Below are 19259 nucleotides of genomic sequence, written 5' to 3'. Positions count from 1 at the left end.
CAACACCACATTTAAAGGAATATATTTGCTCTTAAATAGTTTTTTAGATGTCTGAGTGTTTGAGTACAAATTCAAGAATATGCTTGATCTACTGAAGACCTAAAAACTTGTGATAAATGTGTAAAAAATTGTCTTAGTAGCTTAAAAGGAGGATTAAGCTGATTCTAAACTGTCTAAATTGGGTTTTATACAAGCTGAACTTTCTCTGCAGGTCTAAGGAGGGTCACTTGTTGCAGTGTTGGTGGTTGGTCGTACTCCATTGAAACTGAAGCCGGCAGGGTCACGTGTACACAGTGTGGTCAGGGGGAGGCTATAATTATACCAGGCTCACTGGTCCATCTGCACCCTGTCAAACAGGAGCCCCCGCCCACACCGGGACCCCTGATTCAATTTCACAGAGTCAGTTCTCTGTCTCAGACTTGACCAGAGTTCCCTTCGCTTTGGATAAACCCCTCAATCAAAGGGGAGCCCATTAACTAAGCTTTTCATAGAATAATATGAAATCTAACTGCACATGTAACCAACGTACAGAAGACTGTTAGGGCCAAAAATATAGAACGTAAGGAGGAAGATTTTTATTTGGCATTTAAAAAATGAAATCAAACTGAAAAATAGTACAAATTTCTGTACAGTGCAAGGTTTAAAAAAAGAAGTCAAAGGAGGAAGTAACATTTTCTCTTTTGCTTTTATACTTTTAGGTCTTTAAAAAAAAAGACGGCATCAATCTCCAAGAGTGAAAAATGAAGCCAACACAGAAGTTTCAAATACTGCAGTTCTTCAAATGGCCACTAGAGGCTAGATTCAAAAGTGAGTCGGTCCCCATAGAGCCCCGTGGTAAAATGTCCAGCTTTACAGCGGAAATAAACATGGCTGAAACAAAAAATATTTTTGGTCTCTAAAGCTTGTTTCTCTATTCATTACAGCTGTACAGGAATAATTTTTTTAATAACTCTGTTGTAACTGTTTAAATTATATTAAAGACCCCCTTCAGTGAAAATCCAGTGTTTAACCTTGTAAACATCTCCATGTGGTGTTCTTCATGTGCTACAAGACACATCAGGGACAACATCAGCATCATCTCCATGGCTGGGCCTGTCTGCTTTTAACCTGCAGTGTACCAAGGACAGGCTGAACAACACATTTTCAGATTGGCAGGTTTGAGACGTCACAAACCTAAGGAGCCAATCCCGTTAATGGACGGGGTGACGCTATGCATATCATTATGTGTAACCTATGGCAACCACTTCCAGCTGTAACCCTCATCGTAATTTTGCACAACTGACTACTAACGTTAACGTTACTACTACTAATAACTACATTTCACGGTAGCTAAGTTTCAACAAGTTGCCACTAAACGATGGCAGAGACGTGTTTTGTTTTCAGCTGTAATTTTTACGAAAGGAAAAACGTAGCACATAGTGGGCGGGGACTCTGCAGATTCTGGAATTTTTATTGAGGAAGAAGGAGGAGATGCCTTGGAAGGATTTTTACAAGGTAATTAAACGTATTTTACAGAAGGAACACATCAGACATAATTTATTATTTCAAGCAGTCTTAAAACGTGACTGAAGCTGCTCTTTAAGACTTAAAGTTCTGCATATTTAGAGGTGTAGAAGCTTTGAATGACAGGTGGGAGCTGCTAGCTCTCTGCTAGGTGTCAACTCAGCTACCAGTCAATGAACTCAAGCCTTCGCTCTTGTTGTGTCGTTGGGGCCTTTTGGAATTTTTGTCTTGAAAATATCCGGCAATAATTTGGCCTGCCGTCTCGTTTATTGTATTTTCAGGCCAACCAAGAAGTCTCTGCCGGTGACTGAAATTCTAGTATTCTCTAATTTTTTTGTTCGCAATAACTATTAGGTATCAGTTGTTGTTAGCATTGTTGTTGTGAGTCTGTTTGCATGCCAACGTTAGCATTAAGTTCAAAGCAAAACTAGCTTATTACAGCTTCACATAGCTCGTTCAGTGTTTGTTGTTTGTTAACTTATTTGTAGTGGCCAGTACATAGGAGTCAGGGTAGTTGTTGGCTTTTCCCTGCAGTGATGAGAAGATAGTTACCTGTTTTGTGTCGTTCACCTGCCACTCGATGTCTCACTGGAGATGTGGGGAAGCAAGCAGCAAGTCCGCTACTATACAAAAGCTCTCTTAGCTTTTTAAATCTAATTAATAAACAACTCCAGCTTTCATAGTTCGGTATTTACCAGCCCCCCACTCCTCTCCAGCTCCAACCTCTCATCCAAACATGATCACTTCTGGCTCCAGAAAAACAAAGACAGTGACATCCATTGTGCTGTATTGCAGCTTCAAAGTGGCAGTCCAAACAAAACCGATTAGCTATACCGTATTTCAACTTTTTATACTGTTTTTGCAAAGGAGGTTAAACTAATTATGGTCCTCTCAGTATGAAAACAAAATCATTAGAAGGTTTTGCACATGAAAATTGTTTATTATCACCCAAATACACATTTTAAACATTGACATCAGACCTAAAACACTGTAAACTCTGTTGTGAGAAGCATTTGGTGAAGTGAGATTAGACGTGGAGTGTGTCCTCCACCTCACCCCTTTATCACAGTATTAACACATGAGTCATTCAGGTGATGTTGCTCAGTTAATACATAAGGTCTTCTCAGAAGGATTAACTGCACCAAAACACACGAACAGCGTGTGCTGTAGCTGCAGAGTGTTTATTTAAGCGTGCCCAACATGCATCAGTGCATGTGAATGAATAAAGGGTCAACATTCCAGAGGCAGGAGTACAGAATGTGATCGCGGATCGTTCCACATGTGATGTGACCGCATTCGACATGCTGCACTGTGCAATTTTACACCAGGCTCGGTGCCAAAACCCGGGGGAGAAAATGTACATATATTTATAGTGTGTAAGTTTAACCCCCATAGCTTTGTCTTGAGTTTGTTTTACACAGCTGACATATTTAAATGTTGGACAAACGTTACAGTCACACAAAATATTTAATGCTGACTAAATGTAAATAATTTGTATATTTTATAGAAGGCCTACTTCTGCTGTTGTTGTGATTTAAGGTGAATTTATTTCTTCCAAACCTTTTCACTATACCCTCCCTCTCGGCCACACTCATTCACTCTCAAACACATGGATGTTAATTATATCTTGACATTTGACCTCCAGAGAAAGTGCTTTCTGATTCAGAGCAAACCAATCATCTCCGGCTAACCTTAAATAAGAGAAATAATTGTATTTATTTACTTAACATAGATAATCCATTTAAGATCCCAGTTTCCGAGAGGAATCAAAACTCTAGTCTCCGGGTTGAAACGTTCTTAACCCCTTTGACCTGCTCTGTGAGTCGTGAGTGGTCTTTAAAGTTAATCACCTGTGGCTTTGCTAAAGGCTTCCTGGCACAGGCAAGAGGGAAACCTTTCACCATCCACGACACCATGACAGACAAGCCTGAAGACTGCAAAAAAATATGTATATATTTTTTAAATTTCCTTTATAGCCACAGAGTCTTCATATGTCTGTAGTTATATGTGGTCTAATAATATTTCAGACCTCCATACAATGTTTTTTTCAGACCTCCATACAATGTTTCATTGTAACATTTCAATAAAGTAACTGTTTTTCACGTTCATAATAACTTATTTTTAACTTACAACCATATTGGAAAAATGATTAATGTAAAATGCAAACCTGCCTTGATCAAAAAAACTTTCTGTTTATTGTCACCACTGCCAGTTGCATGCAAATTAGTTGTATTTCACTGTAAGTCGTAAGTCAACTAATTTAGTCACTTGGGCTGTGAGGCTGGACTGCTTAATTTCAGGTAATACTGTGTACTAGTGAATGATCGATTTATCCAATCCAGCACAACTTATTAACCTATTTATTTGTTGTATGCAAAAATATATATATTTTAAATATATACAGCTATATACAGCAAAAATAAGACCACTCCAAATGTTCCTTAATAAGCATCCCTCTCCACGGGTCATGGCCAGCCCGATCCAGATCTGAGCCCCATTAAAAACCTGATCAGAGGAAGATGGATGGTCACAAGACATCGAACATCGAACCTAACAGCACTGTGACAGACAAGTGGAGAGCATGCAGAGATGCATGAAAGCTGTGATTAAAAACCAGGTTATTCCACCAAACATTAATCTGTGAACTCTTCCTGAGTTAAAACATTAGTGTTCTGTTGTTTCAACATGAACATGAACTTGTTTTCTTTATTCAAGCTCCGAAAAACATATTTTTTTTATCATAACCACTCGTCATTTTCTGCAAACAAAAGACCTCAATGAGAATACTTTATTTGGAAGTTGTGAGAAATGTTGTTTATAATTAAACAAAAGTTCATTTTACACAAACACAAACCTTTAAAGTGTAACTGCACCCACAGGTCTAACCATAACTAGGGCTGAGAGGGGGGAGGGTGTGTCCGGCAGCTCAGTGACGTCCCCTCCCCTCTCCAGAGAAAAATGGAGAGCGACGCAGAGTCACATATGCCACAGAGGGCTCTTATGAGGTGGAGGACTTCTCCCCTCCAGAGTCCCCTAAAGAGCACTTTAGTGTGGTGGAGGACCGTGGTGGTCCCGAGCCCTATCAGTTGGAGCCCACTAATGCCTGAAGCCGGAGCTTTCGGAGCCGAAGCAAGTGCGTGCATTGACAGGCGTTAACATTCCTTGTTTTTTTTAATATAAATTTCATGATGTAACTTTGTCCCAAACGGTCGACCATCGGCTGGCAAGGTCCAGGGCTGATTTAAAACAGGAGATGGAGTGTTGATCCATTTCCAACCCATGAAAGAATTGTCAATATTAACACCAGCATTGATGTGTTTCATCACAGTACAGCAAAATCATTTAGATTACAGCTCAGAAAACATGTTTAAGTGTGCAGTTACTCTTTAAATAGTAGAACCAGAGACAAACATATGTTTGTTGTGGTCTCTTAATGTTTTTCAGGAGCTGTATATACCAGATGTTTTAATGCTGCTGTACGGGATCACTGCCAACAAAGTTTCTTTCTTTTGTATTCTTTTATTTAATGACAAGAAAGTCTCTTCCCTATTGGCATGACCAAAACAAACAGTGGCTGTGGCTGAAATCACTCAGTAGTCACTTTTTTAGTCTGTTATATATTCAGAAAATAGTATCTGAAAGTCTTATTTGATCTCACTAATCAGGTCACCATGTAGTCCTTTACATGGAAAAATTTTAAAGTGAATCAGAAGTAGTGAAACCGTGTTCTTTAACATGTTTACAGTGTGCCGGGTTGTCTATTGCTGCTTTAACTTGTCCTAAACCTCAAAGGCATTTCCCACTGATTTATTTTTGCACTTACACAAAACTGGAGGATTTGTAATAAAAAGATTTTTAAAAATACTTGAAATTGAAGCAGCAAAGTGCGAGACATCCTATGTGTCACTCAGACTTTTAAAACACTGAACATTACCTTGTCCCTGCTGACATGGTAAAAGACTTAATAAGACAACTGCTTCCACAGGCCGTGGCATTCTCCCTGTGATGACTAAACTGACCTTTATGTGTATAATTGGTGGCCTGGCCCTTTAATTAGGGTTAAAGCGATAATATTATTACAGGGGATTTACCTTCATCCAGCAGAGGCAAATGTTTGCATCGTCTCTCCTGCAAATGTGTTTGTTCAGATGCTTCATTAATCGAGTTGATTAACCTACGAAGTAGAGGGCAGCCAGAGTTCACCTCTAACACACACGGTCTGTAAACCCACAATGCACAGGGGCACAGGGGAAGACGACAGGTGTGGACTTTATACAGACACCACCAGGTGGGGGAGTTACCACATGTTTCTGTCTCTGTGAGGAGTATTATAGCAGAGAGATAAGGGAAAATATCAGTGGAGGAAGATTTGTTTATTTTTTTACATTTTAAGGAGAAAGTCAAAATGCAAAAATCGAAGTGGAAAGAATTAATTTAATGTGCTGAAATAAAGTTCAGCCAGCAGAAATGTGTCAGTGCCCAAAAAATGATTTGTGTCGACAAAATTTGAAGTGTTAAGAATAAACTCAAAGTGTCGAGAATTAAGTGTAAAATGTTGAAGTGTCCAAAATAACGTCAAAGAGGTGTCAACATCAAAGTCGTAGTTTCAAGAATAGGTGTCAATGAGATAAAGGTGGAAGTGTCCAGGTAAACAAGAATGAATCAGTAGTTTGAAAAATAAAGTCGAAGTCGAATAACGTTGAAGTGTCGAGGATTAATTCAAAGTGTCCAGAACGAATTGAGTTGTCGTGGTTAAAGTCATACTTTAGAATAAAGTCAAACTGTTCAGTAAATGTACAGAAAAAAGTGAAAATGTAGAATCAGTAGTGTTGAGAATAAAGTGGAGAGAATAATAGTTAAAATAATAACTGTTACATTAAATGTATATACAATTCACTGTATATGTATATATATATATATATATATATGTATAATTAACACCTTTTTAATTTTTTTTTTACATTTTTACATTTTTCTGTATATAATTAACATATAATACATATTTTTACTCTACTTATATTTCCTATATTTTGTCATATTTCTAGTTTGTATTGAGCAACTGCAAAGCAAAAATGTCCCCCCAAGAACAAATAAAGTATTTCTGATTCTGTGTCCACAATAAACTCAAAGTGTCGGGAATGAAGTCGAATCGTCCAGAGTAAAGATGAAGAGTCCAGACTGAGGTCGAAGTGTCCTGAGTCATTCAGGTCTAGCGCCAGGTGTAAAAGAAAATAAAGTCAGATCAGGAAGATGTTTGGGTATTTCAGCTTTATTCCCAGCATTTGCATGATATATTTAATAGTAAAAATCCTCCACTGAACACTGAAAACTCTTTATTTCTGACATTTTTGCTTTTTACTATAAAAGCAAACTTTAAAAGAATTTTACAGTCAGTCTCTTACTGGTTATTTTTCCGAGCCATGGTGTCACTGTTTTTTTATTTATCCTAAATCACTCTCCATGCATACTAACTACTCAAATCCTTCTTAATGTATATTAATGAAAATACATAAACTGACTCTGTTGGCAGTCTGACCCCTGCGTCAGACTGCAGACCGTAAAAAGAAACAGCACTAATATGAGTTAAAGTTTGACCTTCTTGTGTGTTAATGCACATTTCAACACATTATGCTGTCAGACACCTGTCCCTACAGTCACACATGTCTAACAATTGGCAGCTGGGATCTTATTACTGAATGTCTGTTACATAATGGTACAATATGCTGTCCTACTTTTACACCACAGCCTGTAACCTCAGGCAAACAATGCACGCTTCAACTGCAAAGCCCTGGCTCTGAATTTAAATGTATTACACCCCAAACCTTTTTACTACTGTGTGCATTTCACCACCATATTAACCAGGGCAGTGTGTTGGCCTGCAGCAGGCCCCTCTGTGTCACAGCGTCTGCTGCCCCCTGTTGATTCTCTGGCTCCCTGCCACACTGGCTCTAGATCTTTCTCATGTCATCTGCAGCTGAACTATAAAATAACCTCCATGACATAAATTCAACTTCTATATATCTACTGTTTTTAATGGTCACACAGCATCGCTCTATGTTCCTGGTGTTTAAAGCATTTACAGCATTATAGGAAATGGACAAACAGTAGCATAAGGATTTATTCAATCTTTGCCCTAAAATGTGCTCCAGTGTTAGCTTAGCATCATATGTGTGGTCAACACACAGAGAGACAAAATATAAGAGGATTTTGTGACTGTGTATTTAGCTCCTTCAGTCACATGTGTAGTTGTTGAAAAGATGGTGCTGACGTTTATCCAAAATATGTCAAATAATAATCAAATATGATTGTGTGATGTTCCCGTCTATTGTAAAATGATGATTGACAGGCAGGAATGAGTAACATGGAACATGGTTTCTTCTTGTGATGAATCAACGTTGCCTTTCTTATGGTAAGAGCCGCTGTTCCCACCATATGCTCCACCATTTCCTGTTCACCTGTGACCTTTAAACACCTGACAGCATCACCTGACTAATTACCCAAGAATATGTGCTCACATCACCATCTAGTGTACAAACTGAACAAGTCAATTAATATAACATCAGAAAAGGAAATGATGAACACAGGCTAAATTGGCTCCTCCAGTGGACTTCAATGCACTTCATATTTAAACATGTCATCACAATATAAACAAGGTCTGAAGTTGCTCTGAAAGCGTTTCTTGATGGAGAAGCTGATTGAATTGAAATTAACATAAAATTTAAACGTTACATATTTAATGAATAATTCAAAGGTCAGCTCAGGTGTTTATTATGATCAGTGTGTATTTCCAAGCAAGAGTAACATCATACTTTGATAGACTGCATTTTTCAGTGTTGCTGAAGTACTGAAACACCAACGACTAGAATTATAAGACGACTATTGGATAAAATGCTGCAGGCATTACTTAAGCACTCTCTGTATCCTGCTTTACTGCACTATTGTATAAAATCAATATGACACTCGAGGTTGTGATGTTGTACTGAATACCAGCACGGCTTATTTTTTTCTCCACCAAGTTAACTAGTTCCACAACTTAACTGAAACTGGACTTTTGTTGCTAAGCAACCCAAACATCCTCCTGCCCTCTGTGTCTCCAGGTTACCACAGATCAGCTGTTTTTGTACATTTGTTTTAATTGATCATCAACCAGTGAAATAAGAGTCTGCTGTGTGATTCAGAGGAACCAGCTTGATCAATGTACACACACGGTCTGCTGTGATGTTAATTAACAGTATCAGAACACCTGGCTGAGGCGGAGTGATACACAGAGTGAACAGTCCCAGTGATGATGTTCTCTGTATCAGCTCTCATGGAAAGCCTCTTGTCCAATCAGATACCTTGGTCTGAACTAACTGTTGTATGATCTTTTTCCACCTCACAGAAACTGACATTATATGATGTTAGACTTTTTATTTATGCACATATCTTTTTAAAACTACTTGCAAGTACTTAATAGTTACATTATTTGTTAATTATTTAACCAAAAAATGTATCCACATAGGGTGTGAAGTTGAGTTTGCTGTTGATGCACTGCTGAATGCACTTCTTGACTCCACAAGGTGGAGACATTTGCAAAGTAATTACTGCGTGTGTTCATTCTGCAGTCCTGTCGTCTTCACTGCACTGAATGGCTGCTTGACATGTAGGCCTAGTTATTTATGAGACATCCATTATCCAACTTAACAGTCGAATCAGTGCAGATCACAAATAACTATCAAAGTACACCCAGGCTTTTTACTGGAAAGTTTAGGCTTTTTACAGTCAGGCCAGATAAAAGCATCAAGCTGACAAATAACCGCTAAGTTACTGGAGGCTGTGTATCTTTTCAATATGAAAGAAAAAAACCTGCTGAGAAGCAAAATGATGATTAAAAAACGTACAGTCAATTAAAGGGTTAACATGGATCGGCATAACAGAGCTTCAACTGGAACTAAGAATATCTATTTGTTATATTGTGTCCTGCCCATTAATTATTTAATTTACTTTCATGTGTCTTTGATATTAAGTATAAGCTGAAACCAATCCAGTAACATCTTACATCTTATTGATGTTTAGATTTGAGCACTGTTTGCACTGTGCTGCCGTATCTTAGAAACACAAGGGAAGTGAAACAGTGAAAGGAGTTTCCTATTAATATTTCAGTCTCAGTCATGTGAGACAAGTATCAAATCGAGCACTAACCGTGTTACAACCAGTAATGAGTCAAGTTAAACTTGTGCTCGCAAATACGTTTTTATCAATCGAAGGGAAACAATTTAACTGACTGACATTAAAGTCCCCTTAAAGTTTGAAAAGGGTAATAACACTTAGAGAAAACAAGACTCGTTTTTGGGAGTAGCCTTTAATGTTCAGATGTTAACTCTTTAAACTTTTACAGTATTAACGCTGAATAAGATAAATCAACAGTATTAGCATTATAGTTGCATACATACATAGCTGTATAAGAGAGGGGCAAGAAAAGGAGAGAGCCACACCAGAGCAGAAAATACCGACATAAAAACAAGACACAGAAAAACAGATCACACAAACTGAGAAAATAATTCAAAATGATTTCAACATAAGAAGAATGCCACAAGTAAGAAGTCAATTCAGTTTGCATGCTTGTTCTGCATGATGAAGAAGAGCTGAGGGGGGTGATAACTTTACAATAAGACATGAAATACATTTGTCCATTTGTCAGCCTCCTCATTCCAGTATAATAAGGAGCTCAAACAGAAAAGCAGAAAAGCAAAGATGAGGAAACGAAGAGTAGTTTGGAGCTCAGTTTGTTAACATTATACATACCAGACAGTCAGTAGATTAATCCTGCAGAATAACACAGAGTACTTAACTGTTTAAAACCAGCACACACCAAATGTTAAGAAATGGAGAAACAAAATGGGGGAGAAACAGCTGTCAAGAACCAAACAAAGCCAAGATACTGTACGTTTTCTGCATTTTACACATAAAGGCAGCCTTATCAGTGCACCATAAGAGACATCTCTAAGCAGTGCAAAGGTCAAAGCAGTAATGTATCCTGTAGATATCTAGTGATCATATAGGGCAGAGTGCTTCTAGAGGAAACAATACAAGCTGACGGACTGGCTGCTCCTGCTGATAAAAAGTTATAAATTATAATAATAAATGTCAGTAGAAAACTATTAACAAAGTTTACGCTTAAATTGAAATTATACTAAAACGAATTATATGAAAAAAAGTATAAAAAGAGTTTGAAATTATCACTTTGATATTATATCTTACAAGTTTGTCCTACTAACATCCCAAAATCCATCAAACAAATAATTTGTCACATTCTTTAATTAAGTTTTGGTTTTGTAATCAGAACGATATCAAGCATTAAACTTCACTGAGCACTTGCGGCTGTTTAGTTTTTGGTCCTCTATCATCTATGGAAGCCCTGAGAAGCCACGAGAAGCAAGTGAGAGAAAAATAAATCTTAATTAAAAAATCTACTTAATAACGGGGAAAACGTTTTCTTATTTCCTTGTTTTTTTTGTTTGTGGAGTTACTTTTTTCTTCTGTGAAAACAACAAAATTATATATACTTATATATACTGTATATATTGTCGTATTTTGCATTTTCGCATGGTGTACCAATGTCCCATGTTCTTAGGACTGAAAGTATTTATTTTTTCTTCCATGTTAGTTGTTATAGTGAAAAATTTAACATTACTATCAAGTTTTTATTTTGGCTGTAAATGTATATTAGCATTTATGTTTTTATTTCACCTGCCAAAATGTGTCTTTAAAAAAAAAAAAGGTTCTCAAAGGAAAAAAAAGAAAATAAATAACAAAATATGATCCTGGTAAAAAATAAATGCATAAAAATCCCTTTTTCCAGATTAAAAAAACAGCCAAAAGAGTAAGAATAACAAATAATCCATCTGTTCTCCCAAATGAAAAAAAAAATTCCCACCTGGCAACTTTTTTTTCTTCACCTTTTACAGAAATAAAAAAAAACTGGAAGCTTAGACACACACAGTTTATAAAACCTCCTTTTCACCTGTTCCTAAATCACAAACACAGCAGAAAAAACAATTCTGATCAGATCACTAGATTTCTTTTTCCCACTAGCCTCTATGGGCTTCCGTAATAATCCGCCTCTATAGGAAACACTACGAATCTACTGTCACTTTAAGAGGTCAGCGTACACTGACTTGCTTACGCTACGGGCGGGTGTGACGCAGACTACATAGTATAATAAAAGTCTTCACACACTTCCTTGATCAGTGAGAGTTCACACCTTACCTATCCGCACCATGTCTGAATGGAAGCAGCGATGTGAGGAGGAGTGGAGTTTGCAGGGAGCTCCGATGCCCGACAGCGTGGACTGGAAGTCCGTGTATGAAGCCAAACCGCTGGGGAGGAATTTTCTAAAGAACCCTTCACCTCACGGTACAACAACACTGTCAGACACATGACGAGGGCTGTTTGCATGTTCATTACTGATCCAGACACTGTTTAACTGTAGGAGTGAGCAAAGGAGGGTCATAGTTCAATAACACTGATCTATAGGAGGCGGGGAGTTCATACAGATGTTAGCGTTTATTTCAGCCTACGTAATTCTACAGGTATTTCAGTATGGGTGTTTCAAAGTTAAAACAAGTTTCTAAAGTTTCAACATTCAGTTTTTAATGTTTTTTTTAAGTGTTTTGTTCCAAGAATGTTAAAGTATATGTCTTAAAATTGAGCTGATAGCACCAGACTTCCTTGTATTTTTTTCCTACACATTATTTGGCAACCTTGTGACAACTGATGAATGGTTTTGGGAAGTCTAAGACTACACCCTGCTGTATTTATTCGAGGTGTGCAGTTATCACTGTGACCTCTGACTCAAAGCCGTCTTATCTGCTTAAATAAACTAAAGAAAACCCAAAACGTTAAAGCGAAAAATCTAATGATACTTGTAATGTTTTGATGAAAGTAAAATACCACATTATAATTAAGCAGTCTATAAATGTTGTTTTCCAGATGGTACACCCCCCCCAAAAAAATTCACATACTTGGTTTTTCAAAGTTTTAATGCAAAAGTACTCACATCAAATGTGTTAATATCACAGTTTTAATATATTAAAGTGAAATTAACGCTAACATTAACATTGTGCAGCCCTAGGGCTCAGATACCCACGCCTAAAGGGAACTTCAACCAACTGCCTGTCATAGGAAATAACTATTATTTATGAAATGAGTTTTCACTTGTTATAAATGTACTATTATTACATTTAATTTATTAGTGGCAAAACTCAATTGACTCCCATTTTTAGATTAAGGTACAGAGCTAACCAAACTGAGACTTCAGAAAAATCCCAGTACAAAGGCTGTCTCTAAACCTCTGTGGAGAATATTTCAGAGACAGCTCTATGTGAGATGTGCAATAGGAAGAGTGACTCAGGATGTGTTGACATTATGAGGTGTGTCTGGTTGACAGAAGAACCTTGGTTCAAAGAAGGGGTGTGAAAGATGAAGTTGTAGTTGTAGCTGTCCCTTTGTGTTTTTTCTTTTTTCAGGCCTGAGTAAGGACAGCCCTCCACCCGAACCTGATCTGCCTGAAGCGCCAAGTGGAGGACCTCCCATTTTTGAACCTGAAGGTGAGAGACAGGAGTGGCAGCATGTCTGACAGCTAAAGGAAACAAAGGAAGTTTTGTGGAGATCATATATGGAGTACATATTTCTCTATAGGCGACTTCAGCGGCTGGACCACGAGCACGGAAACCCTCCCCTATGACACAAGTGGCATCCCACCTGGTGCTGTTGTCTGTCAAATGGGTCGATTCAGGTGGGTGTTATAGATGTTCACCTTTTAGCTTGTTAGAATTAATATTTTATTTTTATTTTATTTTATTAATATTAACATTTTCTTTTACTTACTACTTAAAAGGGCTAGGAAAAAAACAAGCAGAAACTCCCAGGGTTACACAAGTGACAAAAACTGCAGTTCCTCAAGTGGCCACTAAGTTTAAGTTGTATTAATAGTTTTACATAATTGAGGCTTATATTTCTAGCTCCGTCCACCAGCCACCAAGCCTTTCTGATGAGAGGTGAAATGTCTTCAAGAACTCCAAGCAAGTCCTGCTGCCTCTTGGATTAAGCTTAGAATAATTAGGGCATGGTCAATTTGAGGGACAGGTGGATGCTGCTAGCAGTCGGCTAGACATCAACACCGCTAATTTAGTGATTAAACTTAATAATAATAATAATAATAATAATACATTTATTTTATATTGTGCTTTAAATAGTACTCAGACACTTTACATGTTAAAACAAATAGCAAGGACAGTAGAAGCAGTATACAGTATAAAACGATCAAGGTGCAGAAAATACAGTTAAAATGGATGTATTTATATATGTATATAAAAGAAAACAGTTACAACAATAAATAGATTTAAATAGGTGGGTTTTGAGTCCAGTTTTGAAACAGGGGAGAGTCTCTGAGGTGATGGGGGAGAGAGTTCTAGAGGGAGGGCGCAGCACTAGAGAAGGCTCTGTCCCCCCAGGTGCTGGGGTTGGCGGATCTGAGGTTAACTTAACCTTAATTTAACCTCTCTACCATGTTTGTTGTGTTGCTTTGTTGTGTTTTGGGGATGCAAATATTTGACAAATATGTTTTATTTATTTATTTATTTAAAGGGACCGTGTACAATATCAAACATGAATGTTACCATTTGATGCATTGTTTGGGTTGTTGAGTTAGCTTAAAGCTAATTTTCATCTGTAGTCCCTTGGCGGGTCACAATTAAAACATCACATAGTTATAAAGTTCCAAGACAACAACACATGACACAAAATACAGACACAGAGCGGTGTGTCACACCCACCCACCCACATACACCAGCAAAAATATGTTGGTCATGGCTTGCTGTGCGTATAGTCCTAGCAGGTGGTCTAAAGTCTGTGCTCCTTTTTTTCATCAAGTACCAACACCTGCTGCTTTGACCCATTCAATGGGATGGAGAGCGGGCAGGGAGTACGTTCCATAAGCTCTGGGAAACATGATGGTTAACCAGCTCATTCACCAGCTAATAAATTAGCCTTTACATAGACTGGTTAGCTTTGACAATTTGTCCTTTGAAGTCCAGGCTTCATTTCCGCAGTCGACAAACCAACGGGTGAAATCACAGTAGCTACTTCCATTATTTATAGTCTATGATAAAAACTGGAACATATAAGGACAGAGTAACACTGATATACTGTATATTTAGTAAAGGTTTATTTTTCTTTATTTTGTACATATAATGAGCATGTGTTAAAAAAGTTGTTGTCTGCTCTGTTGTCCTCAGCTGGTTCTCCATGGAGCAGGTTGTGGACCTGAAGGCGGAGGGACTGTGGGACGAGCTGCTGGATGAGTTTCAGCCTGAAATAGTCGTCCAGGACTGGTGGGTTAATGAGCACCTCCTGCCCTTATAACAGACTGTGTGTGATGACTTATCACTGCGGCCTTATCAGCTCAGTTTGTAGACACGTAGACGACACTGTGTACAGAACATGTTTCACACTCATTTATACCTGCGGGTGCCATGCAGAATGAAATGTTTGATTAGTTTGGGCAGGAACAGGTGTCTGGCTTTAAGTTTGTGTAGATAATATACAGAAAATAGTGTTTAATTAATAAGGTAACACCTTATATTAGGTACATATATTTACTATTAAGTACACTGAACAAAAATATAAACGCAACACTCTTGTTTCTGCTCCCATTTTTCATGAGCTGAACTCAAAGATCTAAGACTTTTTCTATGTACACAAAAGGCCTGTTTCTCTCAAATATGTTCACAAATTTGTCTGTGGCCTTTTATTGTGGCCAGCCTAAGGCACACCTGTGCAATAATCATGCTGTCTAATCAGCATCTTGATATGCCACACCTGTGAGGTGGATGGATTATCTGGGCAAAGGAGAAGTGCTCACTAACACAGATTTAGACACATTTGTGAACAATATTTGAGAGAAATAGGCCTTTTGTGTTCATAGAAAAAGTCTTAGATCTTTGAGTTCAGCTCATGAAATACGGGAGCAAAAACAAAAGTGTTGCGTTTATATTTTTGTTCAGTGTAGTTACTTATTAGCATGCATATTTGTAGCATATGGACTTTCTATTAGTCATTATAAAGCATGTATTAGTGCCTTATTCTGCATGACAATTTTTCACAACCATCAGGCCATTTCCTACGCCTCCTCTTCCCTCAAAATCCCTCAAAATTAATGCTTTTTAATAGTAAGTTTGGAAGTTGTTGTACATGAATAATTATAACAACCTTACAGGTTCAAAGAATGTAGCCATGCAGAGTAAGGCATTTTTCCTATTAATATGCATGCTCATAAGCAAGTATTTAATGGTTAGTATCTGTGCTACTGTGTAACTAGTAACTAGTGTTACTGAATTGGAATGGTTGCAAAAATGAATTGCCTTAGCTTTGACAGAATTTAGTATTTTGAATTTGTATCAATGTGCAAATCCCTTTCAACAGGATAGACGGTTGCTCAGTCTGTAGGGACTTGGCTTGGGAACCGGAGGGTGGCCGGTACGGCTGTAGCGGTGCCAGTTCCTTTCCTGGGCACCGTCGTAGTGTCCTTGAGCAAGGCACCAAATCCCCCAAGTGCTCTGGGCGCATGTCCATGTGCAGCCCCCTCACTCTGACATCATTAATGCATGTCCATAGAGTCCTGTTTGTGCATGTGTGTATTTCGGGCCTATGTGTGTGTAGCATGTTTCTAATAATAACAGAGTTAAAAAAAACATTATTAACTGTAATTAATAAAATATATCTTCTTCTTCTTCTTAATCAATAGAGTTGAAAATAACAAATTCGGATACTAATTATAAGGCAAAGGAAAGGTTCCAATTTAAAGCCAAAAAGTGTAAGTTAATACTGAATAAATAAGAACTTAGGTTAATTTATCGTCTTTTTGTCAGGTATGATGAGAGTCAGCTGCACAAAAACATCTACGAGCTGCACGTGACGTTACTGGGTGCAGACAAAAGCACCGTGATCTCAGAGCACTCTGTGAGCCCCACTGAAGACCGCACTGCTTACACACACAGCTGGAAGGAGGTGAGTCTTTAAACCCTCATAGGTACAGGTGTCTGCAGGGCAGAGAAAGCTGCTTTGAAATGACAGCTTAGACACCAGTTACTTCACACTGGAAAAAGTTAAACTACAGCAAAGCTTCCAGAGGGAGAAATCTAGTTTGGTTTACTAAAGCTACTTAGAAAAGATCGTTCTACAACTACTTTGTAATGACTTTTTAATTAAATCCAAAATGTACAGGTGATACAAGCGTATAAACCAATTTATTTCAAACTACCCACTTAATAAACTCAGTAAAAGTAATCTTAACCACTATGTTTGAAAGTGCAAGAACCATCAGCTTTGGTTTATTGTCCATCAGTCAGACACCTGCCTTCAGACTGCAGGTGGGGGTGTTGCACCAAGTTAGCAAGATAACTTCTTAAATAGCATGCTACACTTCTTTGAACCTTTGTTACCAAAGCCATAAACAATACCCATGACAGACTGACACCCAATATATTCAAGTTTACAAATTCAGATTTAAAACATTAAACACTTTGGCACAATATTTTCACACAGGTTAGCTGTAAATCCAGCTTGCAAGAATACACCTAAACAAAACAACCCACTCAAGGCTTTTTACAAGAACAAAACTACAAGAAAGGTTATATTTTTGTTCTTGTTTTTGTATTATCTGATTACAAATAAAACAGTAAAGAAAGATGTATTTATCTTAAACCTTTCTTTCCTTTTATGGCCTTAAATAAAAAATATTCAGTGGGTAAATACACACACACAAAAAAGTAAATAAGTTAAACTACTAGCAAGCTACTGCATAATGAAGTGAAACTATAGTTTATTTTCATGTTGTTTAGTAACACCCTGTTCACTGCCTGAACGGTCTCTGGTTACTCACTGTGTCTCTGTGTTGGCCTGCAGGTGTCACACGTCTTCTCTGGTTATGGACCCGGGGTGAGATACGTTCACTTCCTGCACCGCCTGAAGAACATGTTCTTCAATGGGTTTTACCATACAATCTTCACCGGCAGCTCAGTGACCATCAAACCAACCAAGAGCAGCTAGGCGGAGGCCTCAGTTATAGATGTTAACACACTCACTGTAACCAGCATGACCAACATATATTTGCCTTAAGAACAGTTATTCTTCACTTGATTGTGATGCATTAATGAGTGTCTTCATCTGTGTTTTTATACTTTGTAATGCTGATTTTAAATCATTTTAATTTTGCATTTGCTTGTATGTTATTTTTAAAATAACTACACAGTGGTTTGTGCCATAATAAAACACAATTCTCTTACGTCTTAGTTTATCATTTTTTACGCAGTGAAACCTGTGTCTGACACTAATGTGCCTGAATCATATAAACAGTACATTATACTGTATAAACAATGTTTGCACTCTCACTCACTGTAAGTGTATTGTATCATTTATCATAAATGGTTGGTTTTTGATTGCCAGTCCTGGTGTAACCCCGGCTCTCGCCCAATGACTGGGATTGGCTCCAGCCCTCCTGTGACCCTGAACAGGATAAGTGGTATAGATAATGGATGGATGGTTTTTAGTTGTGTGGTATGTACAGTACATGACATATTCACAGATCATGTTACTCTCGGTCGCTAGTTGTTTCATGAAAAAAATATAAACATAATGAGGTAGGGTTACTGTAGGGTATTCATTTCTAGTTTTATTTTTCAAGATATATTTTGACATTAACATACCTTTTTCCTGTACTGTCATTTAGTGCTTTTATATGTCTAAAGTTACCCTTATTTATTATTCATTAAATTGTAATTTATTGCCTTATTATTGATGATTAATAAATATGCAGCAGGCTTGTTTATGAAAGTTAAGACTTATACGTACATTATTTAGAAAGGATAGATAAAAGCAAATGGTACTTTTTTTAACCTGACAACACAACACAAGTCTTTCTATACTCTAAAAAGAACTTCTAAAGGATTCAGTGACCATAAATTAAGCCATTAGCCACAGATGGTGATGTTTGCATCCAATTGCAAGCGTTTGAAAAGTATAGGAAAAGTTACAAATGTAAGATATGTTCCAACTAAACTAACACGAAACTATGTCCAGATAATCCACAGTGAATGAGTAGACTGTTATTATGCAAATACTAGTATGCAAATAGTCAACTTGTAAAATTCAAACACGTTCAAATAATATCTTTGTTCTCTCCCTGCTGTCAGTCAAAATACAACTAAATCGATATACTGTCAATTAACCTATAAAATATGTAAATTTGCCATTATTGGATCAAAAATAGGGGAGCTAAACTCAGGTTTTACAGTGACTAGTTAAACTCATGCACTTGTCACTGAATTCTATCAGTTTTGCAGTTGCGCACTTTCCCCTACTTGTGCTGCCTTTAAGTGCCCTTGGAAACAATTGGACGAGATGCTGATTCAGAGAGTAAACAATTAACAGTTACTAACAAAGCGAGCTGTTGGGAGTTTGATTTCACAGTGGCTACCCTACACATATTTTTCTCCTTATTTCCGTCCAGAAACCCCTAAATCAACATCCACACGACGCGTTAACAACTTTACAGGTTCCAAAACAAGAAAAGCCGTGGGGACCTTGAACTCAGCACCTCATCCGCCGCGTGGACCCACAGCATCTCCGCCGCCGTCAGTTAACGGCAATGTGAGTTAACGGGAAAGTTCACTCTGTGAGTTCAGCTGTGAGTCGAGACGGGGATAGTTTTTTTTTTT

The 19259-nt window shown here is 37.7% G+C and overlaps 1 protein-coding gene across 1 annotated transcript; it reads left to right on the top strand.

Moving 5' to 3' along the window:
- Window positions 1–11712: 11712 nt before the first annotated feature.
- On the top strand, window positions 11713–17821 carry nccrp1 (P1, F-box associated domain containing). Its single transcript, XM_069673483.1, has 6 exons — window positions 11713–11898; window positions 13011–13091; window positions 13183–13279; window positions 14781–14876; window positions 16413–16551; window positions 17449–17821. The coding sequence occupies exons 1-6, from the start codon at window positions 11763–11765 to the stop codon at window positions 17590–17592; spliced, it is 693 nt and encodes a 230-aa protein (XP_069529584.1). The 5' UTR covers window positions 11713–11762; the 3' UTR covers window positions 17593–17821.
- Window positions 17822–19259: the final 1438 nt, after the last annotated feature.

This window comes from Semicossyphus pulcher, unplaced genomic scaffold, assembly GCF_022749685.1.
Source record: "Semicossyphus pulcher isolate SPU_LCO1_2020_fin unplaced genomic scaffold, fSemPul1.0.p SCAF_10, whole genome shotgun sequence".
Classification (NCBI taxonomy): Eukaryota; Metazoa; Chordata; class Actinopteri; order Labriformes; family Labridae; genus Semicossyphus; species Semicossyphus pulcher.
The sequence above is the reverse complement of the archived record's forward strand: the minus strand, read 5'-3'. Positions and strand labels throughout refer to the sequence as shown.